Below are 11,349 nucleotides of genomic sequence, written 5' to 3' on the forward strand. Positions count from 1 at the left end.
CTATCACCATGCCAACACATAGACAAACAACCTCTCACACTCACATGCACAACTAGGGTCAATTTAGGGTCACCAGTTAGCCTAACAAGCATGTCTTTGGAGGTGGGAAGAAACCACAGATCCGCTAATCTTAATCATAAGCAGTGTGATACAACACATTTCTTACCAGAGGGTATTTTGAGGTCAGTGCTTTTGCAGTAGTCCGTGAAGCAGCAGTGGGTGTTTAAAAATCCTTCGGCACTCTTGCAGTAAAATGGCTGTCCAAGGGGCACAAGACGGCCTTGTGTGCTGCTCTTGGCCGTTGTGGAAAAAAGTGGAAGCCATGCAGGCCCCATCGGTCTAACACTGGGAGCCAGCCTTCTGACAAGGAGCAGTGGTGTCTGCACAGAGCTGCAGACATGAAGGGTTCGAATAGGCAAAACTTGTCAAATATAATAGCTTGTATGAAGTGGAATAATAAACTGCAAGCACTGCAAAACTCTTGACCACCATTATCAGGTGCAGTAATAATCATTTGACACTGTATCCCAAAACCTAGTAACATGTGGATTTAAAGCATGTTTTTGAAAGGTAAAAACGCGCGCGCGCACGCACAGGTCTTGCTCATACTGTGTTGTCTGGAGCTTTTGTTGCTGCATTTGGCGCGATCCAGTGACACCGTATTTGATGACAGCGATGCGACTCAACCCGTGTCAACAACTAGGCAATCGGCCCGGGATTTTATCAGCTCGGCTCACTAGTAAGAAATTGTTTATCTAACGAAATCCTAGTACTCATACCGCTTTCACATCGAAAATGCGGACATTTTCAGACCCGTGTCGACGTGCCTTTGGTGCACTTTCACATCGGCAAAAGGGCCGGGTCAGAGCTCCTGCTGTGAGAGTTGCTTGCCTGTTTTTCCCCCTTTACACACCATCGCGTACATTGCAGATAACTCTTTCAAAAGGCTGCTGATCTTACAATGAATCACTGGGTCCTGCACAGAGCCCGATATCTGTCGCTAAACTTCCTCTTTTCCACGGATGCAGAGCGCTGCCATGATCGTTAAAAAAAGTGTGTGAGATCGCTATGCAAACTGTATATAAACGCAGTCCTAGGACAAGAACCAAGCTGAAGAAATGTCTCTCCTGGCCAGTGAGTGTGATAAATGGGGACAAATCTACCCACTTCTAAGCCACTTGGCAACAGTGGGTGGTCATTCCAGTATCCAGTGTCAACTGCAAGAGAGCCTTTTCCACGATGAACAGGGTAAGGGCAAAGTGCATGACTAGCGTTGCTTAGAGGTGTGCCAAATATTTAACCCATTGCACTTACAGGAAACTGCATACTTTTCTTAAGGAGAGTACAAAGTGTGTGTTCCAAAAGCACCGCCTAGTTTCATTCCTTTTAACGTAGAAACATTGTAGTTTTGGTCTACTTACATAAAGACTGATCTCCGAAGGGCAGACATTTTTGTTCATTTTTTTCAATCAAACAAATCAAATGTGTTGTTGCACAGTTGTTAATGCGCATAGGTGAACGGTGACTGTGTTTATATACATCTCCCACGCTTTTTTAACGATTATGACAGCACTCTGCATCCAAGAAAAGGGGGGATTTGGTGGCAGATTTACTCTAATATTAGCAGTCTTTTGAAAGAGCAGGGGTTTGACTGGTCCATTCTTCAGGTCAACAACAAACTTCAATGTTATCTCCAATGTACGCGATGGCGTATGAATGAGGAAAAAACAGGCATGCAGCTCTCACAGCGAGAGGTTTGACCCAGGACTTTTGCCGATGTGAAAGCACCAGTGGCAAGTCAACCTGGTTCGACCTGGGTTTGATGTGAAAGAGGTACAGTATATATCTACCAGTTGTGGTCTGAAGTGCAATAAATATTGAAAGTTCTGTGTAAGTACTGTCTATGCAGTTGCACTCTATGCAACTGGCTTATGAAACCTACTAAGACAAAAATCCAGATTCTTAAACATATTTAAACTTAAAAAAAGAAGAGTAAGGCAATAGTTACTTTCCCTGGTAACCAGAGGTGGGTAGTAACGAGTTACATTTAGTCCGTTACATTTACTTGAATATGTTTTTGAAAAAAAAAATGCGCTTCTAGGAGTAGTTTTAAATGTAATTTTTACATTTACTTGAGTAGATTTGTGAAAAAGAAACTGTACTCTTACTCCGCTACATTAGGTTACAATGAGCTTGTTACTTTATATACAGTCAATGCTTTTCCCCCGCATACGCCTCATTTTAATGTTTTATTTTGATGGAGATCGAGACTTCCGCCAAAGGCTCTATCACATGACTGTGTTTCACCAATCAAACGTAACCATGCTGTCTCTTCACATGACCATGCTCAATCTCAGTGGCATGACGGGTTGCGGGTTAGCTTTACAATTTACAGTGGTAGCAATATTTATATATATATATATTATCGATCTATATATATATATACATATATAGATCGATAGATAGATAGATACACACACACACACACACACACATATGAAATAAAGTGAACATGACATTATCAGTATAAATATAGTTAGAAATATGGGTTATGCACACTCAGAGTCAGGAGTTGTAGAGGTTGATGGTCACAGGCAGGAATGATTTCCTGTGGCGCTCTGTGGTGCATTGTGGTGTGATCAGATCAGAAATAACTCTTGCGTCTGACCAGCACATCACAGAGTGGGTTCGACTCATTGTCCAGGATGCCTTTCACCTTGTGAAGCATTCTCCTGCCTGACATCAGTGGATCGCTTCACTCCCACAATTTCACTGGCCTTGTTTATCAGTCTCTTTAATCTGAACAACTCCCCAAATTGCAAATGAGTATGTCGGAATCAGAAACAGATTTTTGATTCTTACATATATGTGGTCATTAACAGATCCTGGTCATGTTAATTTCAGGTGGGCACCGGTCACAGATGATCCTAATAAGACTAAACTAAATACCAGTCAATTGGAACTGAGACACATACAGTACACATGCACACAAACAGCTAATAGTCTCACAAAGTTCATGGAGAGTGTCATTTTCCCATTTTATTGCATAAATATATTTACTAGTGCAATATAAGCTCCAACAAAGCTAGCGATAATTCCTCACTGTCATATTGTCTATCATAATATCAAGTTAACCAAATCTCTTTAATCAATAAAAACAAGATATATCACATGAATATGATATTGGCAATATCAGAAAATGGCAATAAATCTCTGAATTGAAATAGAGGAAATGGAAGAATAAACAGATCATAAGCTTTGCTTTCTACATCATGTACATTATTTACAGCCAAATAAAATTCAATTCAAATATAAATCAGTATAAGATAGTAGTGTAAGTAAACTGTGACATACAATAATGTTTACGTCTTGCATTGCAAATGGATGTGCAGGTCTTCACATTCAGCTGTCTGTGCTTTATGTGAGTGACGAGGTAGACACTATACATGCTTAAGCACCTACAAGAATGAGAATCAGTAAGCATGTCTATCATCTGTTGTTGTCTTATCAGCCCCTCTTTCAAGTCTAGGAAATGTGGATATATGATGAAAGAATAAATGTATTATTGCTATTGTTACTTAAAATATACACATATATGTGTATTGGTTTTGACAGTTTCATCCCTGAGTTGCATTTATAAAGTTTATTGTCCTCAAAAAGGATCATTCAAACAGCAAAGCAGCCTATTCATGACCATTTTAGTTTTTGGGCTTCTTGTTTTTCTTCTCCTTCTTCTCCTTTTCTTCCTTTTCTTTTTCATTCATCTTCTTCTTTTTCTCATCCTTGATCTCTTTGTACCTCCACTTTGGTGGTTCCAGGAAACCCTTACTCTTCTTTTTCTTTTTTTCTTTCTTTGGCGTTGCCTCTGAAGGCCTGTTGATGCTGATGGCGGGGATACAGCCAGAGGGGAACACGCTGTTTCGTCTTGCCATGCTGCGAGGAATAAATGTTGTAGCGACTTTGGTGGAGGCCAGGGAGAGGAGGCCGGCTTGCTGTTCATCGTTGGTGCAGCATGATGCAGAGATGGACTCTGCGGAGTTGATAGTGGGGATAATGTGTGACACTGAGCCATTGCTGTGGCACACCGAGCTTTCTTCAAGGTCTTTCTGGGTGTGTTTCTTAACCAGCTCTGGCACAGCCAACCGCCTCTTTCCCATCTCTGGTGGACTCGTAGGGCACAGCGGCCGACATCCAGTTGAAATGAGAGGACTGTGGATACTCGTGGTCATGCGCACCATGTGGTCCAAGACCCCATTGTCCTCTGGGTCGTGAGGAAGTCTAAATCCAAATGTGTTTTTGATTCGCTGCGCAATTTTTTCACTTGCGCTTTTCTCAGCTGTAGCCTTGGCCACTTTTTCTTTGAGCTCAGGCCATTCAGGGACGTAGCTCTCACAGAACTGCTCAGCTTTTGGCCTCAAATTAAGTCGGCGAAGACGATGCAGAGTCTCGTAGCGACCTGTTTTAAGTGCCCAGTCCCGAGCACACTTTCCTTTTGTGGAGTCCACTGCATGTATGTCAGCCCCTGTAAAAGGAAATAAGGCAAACAGGGGTTAATCTTAATTTAAAAAATGAAAAATTAATGCAAATCTTTTGTTTTAGTACAAGCTCATCGGCTCACAACAATAAGCCAGCATCCATCAACCCAGGCCCTGACACCTGCACCTTATCTGCTATAAAATATCGGAATCTCTGCCACAACAAAAGTTATTTACCCAAACACAATCTTGTCCCTGTCTATCACAGCACACAGAGGCAGTAATCATGTTTCTGTTCTATTTGAAAAGCACAATAGGTGATGACAATGTGACAGGATCTTAAAGCCAATAAACCTTGATCTTATAATCCCCACCTTTTTTGTTGTTGTTGCTGTGAGACATCTCTGTGTCTTCTGTGGTTAAAAGCCTGTTGACTACATGGTTTTGGTGAAATGCAATTAGACCTATCCAATAAACGATTTAGTATGTTACCAAACATATAGTTACCATGTTAAATATACTGTTAATGCAATCTGAGGAGAGCTATAGCAATGACAATCCCATCAATTAGCAGATTTACTGCATGGCCTGCATGCATACTTGTATGCATGCAATACAACAATAACTTGCAATGGTTTTAAGAAATGTGCAGTTTAAAAATACGCCAGTGGCTAATCCACAACCAGGCAGCAGGACTAGTATGTAAGAGATTACGGCAGTGTCCGCTAAGACTTGATAATGTCCTCAGAATGATCCCTTAAACCGGCCTAACGTGGATCATTCACCTGCAAGCAGAGTTAGCCAGCTTCAAATATGGACAGATAAACCGTAAGGGGTTAGCTATTCTCACCACCAGCACATTTAGAGCTGTAAGAGTCCTCGTTAACGAGCCAGTATCAGAGTTTCAGAAAGAAAGATATAACGATATCAAGGTACATCAGCTCCTGTCTGCACAACACATTCAAAAATGAAAAAGATGCTTTAAAAACAATCCACTGTGCTTTTTACTGCGGCAAAAAAAAAAACAAAAAAAACAAACTCTTTTTATATACATTCACATACTGTAGGACATTTTAGAACATGACTTAATGTTAGATTTTTATTCAGTGAAAGAGTTTAGAGTAGTTTATTTGTGTAACTTCCATTTAGGAGCTTTTTCTCTTTGAGTTTTCAAATTAATACTCAATACTTTAAGACACTAAGTATGTACCCTCAGTTCATGAGGTGCACAAGTATAAAAAATGCATTTCTGCTGAAACAGCGTTAGAAAGGTGGTGATTCCACTGGATGATCATTTTGGAGGAGGTAGTTAGCTGTGCTGATAAACTGGATTGAATTACACACTAAAGTGTTTCTCTTATTTAGCCTAGCCCACTGACTAAAATGGGGTTGACAAAATAATAAAAACGTGTCAGTACAACAAAACAATACCAGAACCTTCATGAAGATTTGGTGATGGACTGTTATATTAGGATATAGCCTGATGAACTTTCAAATCAGTGTGTGAGCATGTGTTTATTTTGTAATCTATACTTACAATGTGCGTAAATAATTGAAATAAATTGTGCCAGAAAGTTCTCTGCTACGTACCGGCCATAATGAGGGCTGCCATGACATCGGTGCGGCCTGTCATGGCAGCTTTGATGAGGGCTGTGAAACCTCGACAGTCCTTTATTTCAGTGTCTATACCAGGGAAGTAGTTCAGTAGATACATTACCGTGTTGATATGACCTGTAGTGAAGAAAAAACAAAACACTGAATTCACAGATGCCAGGTAAAACCTGGTTGACTCTGTTCCTGTAAATACAGTATAAGCCACATATTATACTGTATTTTTACTTCGATCTTTACTACTCTTCTTAGTAGGTACGTCTTACCTGCTTGTGATGCTATCATTAGTGCAGTGTTGCCTTCATTGTCTTGGTGGTTTATGTCTATAAAGGGACAGTTGTGAAGCCCATGCACAATTTCTATGAACCCTTTGCAGCAGGCCACCATCAGACCGTTCTGTTGGTAGAAGTCAGCCACAATGACCAGTGATATACTGAACAACTTAAAGCTTTGGTTAAGAAGTTTGAACGAGACCCTCACCCAGCCATTTATGTCCATCTCCATCGCCTCTTCTTTTGTGATCCCTCTCTCCAGAACATTGTGCAGAGAGGCAGGCTCATTGCGGGCACAGGCCTGGTACAGGGATGATGCCGCACTGCCGTTTCTTGTTTCTGACGTGTAGACTGGAAGCACAGAGTCGTCAGAGAGGATGCTGTCTGAGTCAGACCCGCTGTCTGATGAAGACACATCGTCGCCACCATCGGGGCCTGACCCCAGGTTGGGGTCCTCTGCTGCTGTGGCCATCTTCAGTCAGAACAGGAACAGGGACCAGATCCTCTTGGTTACATCTACAAGAAGATCCTAAATAGAAGAGGGTCAGACAGAAATCTGTAGCAACAAAGATGCAATCAGGTGTACCCTCCCCACCCCTCCCCAATTAATTAGTTAATATCAGCTCATCATCGTAGGCATTGAGTTGTTATCGTACTGAAAAATCTAAAGTTTGCTCGCTGACAGATCAGAACGAGTGTCTGTCAGTCAGGGATCACCAGTTCGGTGATCACAGAGGCGTGGCGTTCCTTTAGCGTTAAGTAACTGGATCAGCTCAATACACAGCAGGGGCTAAATGAGGAACAACCCGCCTCAAAATAATCTCAGACACACGTGGCCCCGCTCCACTCAAGGTTTGTTGTTTTACTGCATTCTGAAACCACAACAGGGGTTATTAAAACTCAGCACCACCGCTTTCTCGTTGTTGTTTCCTTTGTTGTTGATTTTTGCCCGCATGGTTGTGTGTGTTTAATAGCAAAGGTTTTGGAAAAGAAAGATGTTTTTTAAAGGTGAGATCCAGACACTGAAATCAATACTAGAGAAATATGATTTTCAATCCACACTGTGTCACTAACAAAAGGTTTCATGGTGCAATGAATAGTTGACTCTTGTGTTGGACAGGAAAACACTTCTTGCTCAATGCTTAATATTTTTAAAAGTATCGAGCAGATATTAGATGCAATTTTATGTCTAAAAGACTGAAGTGAAACTAAAGTTAATTGAATTAAAGTCAAGAACATTTAGAGGCACAATTACAGCATCCACCATCTAAACTAAACACATTAAGTATGCGCACTTACCATAAATGTTAATCCATCAGCTGTGAGTCTAGTCACCTTTCTGACTTCTTCTGAACAACTCCTGACTCCCTCAATGTCGCTGTTCCTGTGTTTTTCGAGGTTCTTTACTCGTTCCCATTGCACATCTTGACGTGATGACACAATACGGGAGGAGTCTTTGCTGAGTCCTTACAGACTCTTCACGGAGATACTGGGAGTTCATCACTATGCTTAGCTCATCCCATTTACAGCAGATTTATGGAGAGGATTACTTAGTGAGCTGGCCATTTTCATCTTTCAGCACCGGAGTTGATCATGCTTCCAGAGGTTTAGCTGTGTTTTTTATTTTTATTGTCCCAAACAACTCGAAGAAAAGATCTTTCTTTTTATGTAATTTTATTTTGAAAATACATCATTTTCACTACTTTTACCTACTTTATATCACACAATCATATGTGAAAGATAAAGACGAACAGAAAAGTAAAGGAAGCAATTCCAGCTGCAATCTATTAAGTATTAACATAAATGTATTTAACGCACACAAATCTGGTGCAGCATTTTGTATTTCATCCACAAACTATCCATTACTTCAGTCCTAAACACTCCAAACAAAATGTTAACTATAAGCTGAACCAGAGGAGTCAAATTAATTGTTAAGGCTGACTAACAGAGGAACAAATCCCATAAGATGCTCTTAACAGACTCCAAACAGATAAAACACCAAAAAACACCAGAAGACCAGACTCACAGAAAAGAAGAAGCAGATTGAAGTGGATGATGATGTTTCTCAAATTTACCACAGGATGGGGATCTCTCACTTTGCTTTCATTCTCTAATCTTCAGTCTTGAATGTCAGATCTGAACTGTTCTCTAAAAGGACTTAGCTAAAATAAAAGTAAAATGCATTAAGGCCCATAGTGCTTATTAAAATGTGTAAAGTCTGTCTCAAGCTATTTTGAGTCAACTCCTGCTTTGGGAATGGCCTCAGACTGAAATTAGCCCAGAGGGATCTGTGTGGCATGGCTGGACTTGTCCGGATGGATTGACCCTCTCTTGTTCAGAAGCGCCTGAGAAGAGATCCCACTACAATTGACCAGCTGTCCTCATCTGCCCAGAGGGACAAAAAAGACCTGGTGCATAGCGTAGATAGTCTGTTCTTGTCTTTTCTGTTGGACATAGGCAAGATGGTAAAAATGTCTCTTTGAAGCCTTCAAAACCTTTCGCTGCAATTGATTACATAAAAAAAAAAAAAAAAAAAAAAAAAAGGAATTGTCAATTGAACAAACTGAATCCACGTATCCAAATGAAGACTTTGGGAAAAGTTCAAGAGAGGACTGAAGAACTTCTGGGATACAGAGTTTATAAAGTGAGTTCCTCTGGTGCATGACTCTTACAGACATTTTCAGACAACAACTGGGGCTGTTCTTAGTTATCAAATACAAACAAAAATTCTGAATTCATGTTCAGTGTAAATTAGTAGAACACATATCTACTGAGTTTCTGACAAAGCATTTATGTGCGTTTAGTTTTTTCAGTGTTCTTTTGTTAAATCTGAGATCAACACAAAAGCTGAGCGAGTGAATTTCATTCATGATGATATAAACAAGACAATACTCTCTGCAGAAAATTTATTATCATGAGAACAAAACTCTTAAAAAAATCTTTAACCAATGTGCTGACAAAATTCTGCTGCTGATTTTCATGACAGTACTTTCTAATTTTGTGCTTTTGACTTATTCCTTCGAATCTGACCAAAGGTTTTGATGCTGTGCAGTCTCCTGATCAGTTTAGTCCTCTCAGAGAAATTCCATAGATAAGATAAGGAAGCACTTAAACAAAAATAAGCAAGGCAGAGGAGTGGAGTAATAAAGAGAAAGAGAGGGCTGAAACCGAGTGGGATAATTGGTATAACTGGTTCAGTCACTTTTTTCTATTTTGCTGTGCACTATCTACTGCTAAATCAAACATACATACATATAAACTGATCAGGCATAACATTATGACCAGTTACTTACTTCCCCTGCCCCGTGGTCATAATGTTGTTGTTGATCAGTGTACGTCAAATACATGTTTGTCTGTAAAAAAAAACAAAACAACAACTTTTCTCCCTCATTAGTCACTCACTCACTATTTGTCATGTTTATAAGATTTCAGACACGAGCAGAGAGAAGCTGTTGTCTGATGAGAACAATCGGGATGTCAGGACACACTTGAAGTGGACCAGGAAGTCCAGTTTAGCTGCAGGAAGCAAAGGTAGCACACACTACTGCACGGAGTGAATCTGCTGCACCTATACAGTATTACAAATAGTGGAGACTCACCAATCCACACATTACCGTATTCTAGTGATTAATTATTGACTAATAAGTCAGTGCATACATACACATCCATAAACATATAGTAATTGCACACTGTGGATAGGTCAGTGCTGCTCTGCCCAGAGAGATCATCACTTGAGTTTTTAAAATCTTAACATGAAGGGCAAGAGATCATTCTGATATTTTTCTAGGGTCAGCAGATGATGTGAAAGTCCATATAAAGTATGCAAGTGTAAAACAACATATGCATATGTATAAGTATATAATTTACATATAGAAACAGTAGTTATACACATTTTTTGTTTTTCTTCTTCTCTGACCATGTTTGGGGTTTGGATGAGTTTATGCATAAATCCCCTTGAATCACTCACACACTAGTGGCTGCCATGAGCCTGGACAGCTGTGCTCAGGAGATCATCTAGTCAGTCATGAATACTTAATCTTGGCTTTGAGATTAAACCGGTCTGCTTTCATCCTGCCAGCTTGGTCTGCAGTGTGGGGGATGTTTCCACATGTTGTTTTTTCCACAGAAGAGGAAATGCTTTTAGTAGCTGTGATTACAGAGGGAGGAGAACACTGTCGAATGATTCAAGAAGGCAGTTTGATTAGCTGTTTTATCTGTTTTACCCATCAGGGTAACTGGGGCGGCTGTGGTTGAGTTTTAATCACAGTTTGACAAACTGCTTCACAGCAGGATTTCCATTGCTGTTGTTTCACAGTTCAGATTTGGAGCTCAAGTTTGCTTCTTGCTCTGCTTGCACATCTGCAGCTGAGTGTGTTAATGGGAAATATGGATGTACAGCGTGTTAAAGGTCTGAACTTGTGTTGCATTTTCAGGTGTGAATAATTTAGCTCATATGTTCAAAGTGAAAATAGGCAAATGTGTACATTTGTTTGAACTTGAACCACAATTTGAACTTGAGTCTACAGGCTACAGCAGTGGTTCAATGTGGCAAAATGGAGCTTAATGCTAACATCAGCATGTTTAGCTGGCTAAATCTTTTCCATTTTCACTGTATTGAAGTGAAATGCTTGTTCATACTGAACCTGAAGTTCTCTCAGTTGGCACTTCTGCTAATGTTGGTGCACATGGCTTAAGGAGAAACATGTTAAATCACCTCCAGTATTTCTAATATAGAAAAATACTTTGACCATTTACTAGAAGATCACCAAAGCTACTGCCATTAATCACAATCACAAGAATTTTTTTTCGTTTATACCATTATATTCCATTGTATTTTATTGCATTTACTTACATTTTTATTTTATTTTTAATTTTTACATATATTCATATTTTATTAGTAGTCTTCAAAGAAACACTAGGAAGCTGATGAGGAAGGTGTAAGTGAAGAAGGAAAGGGAGAGAGAACAGGAGGGGAGGGGGGGAGAGGAATG

The 11,349-nt window shown here is 40.0% G+C and overlaps 1 protein-coding gene across 1 annotated transcript; it reads right to left on the reverse strand.

Annotated features, from left to right (window-relative positions):
* Positions 1-3,021: 3,021 nt before the first annotated feature.
* ankrd33ab (ankyrin repeat domain 33Ab) lies at positions 3,022-7,796 on the reverse strand. The gene is made up of 5 exons (XM_047583443.1): positions 7,658-7,796; positions 6,567-6,887; positions 6,353-6,482; positions 6,066-6,206; positions 3,022-4,522 (listed from the first exon to the last, which is right to left on the reverse strand). The coding sequence occupies exons 2-5, from the start codon at positions 6,828-6,830 to the stop codon at positions 3,699-3,701; spliced, it is 1,359 nt and encodes a 452-aa protein (XP_047439399.1). The 5' UTR covers positions 6,831-6,887; positions 7,658-7,796; the 3' UTR covers positions 3,022-3,698.
* Between the last annotated feature and the right edge of the window lie 3,553 nt (positions 7,797-11,349).

Source organism: Mugil cephalus, chromosome 4, assembly GCF_022458985.1.
Source record: "Mugil cephalus isolate CIBA_MC_2020 chromosome 4, CIBA_Mcephalus_1.1, whole genome shotgun sequence".
NCBI classification, from domain to species: domain Eukaryota; kingdom Metazoa; phylum Chordata; class Actinopteri; order Mugiliformes; family Mugilidae; genus Mugil; species Mugil cephalus.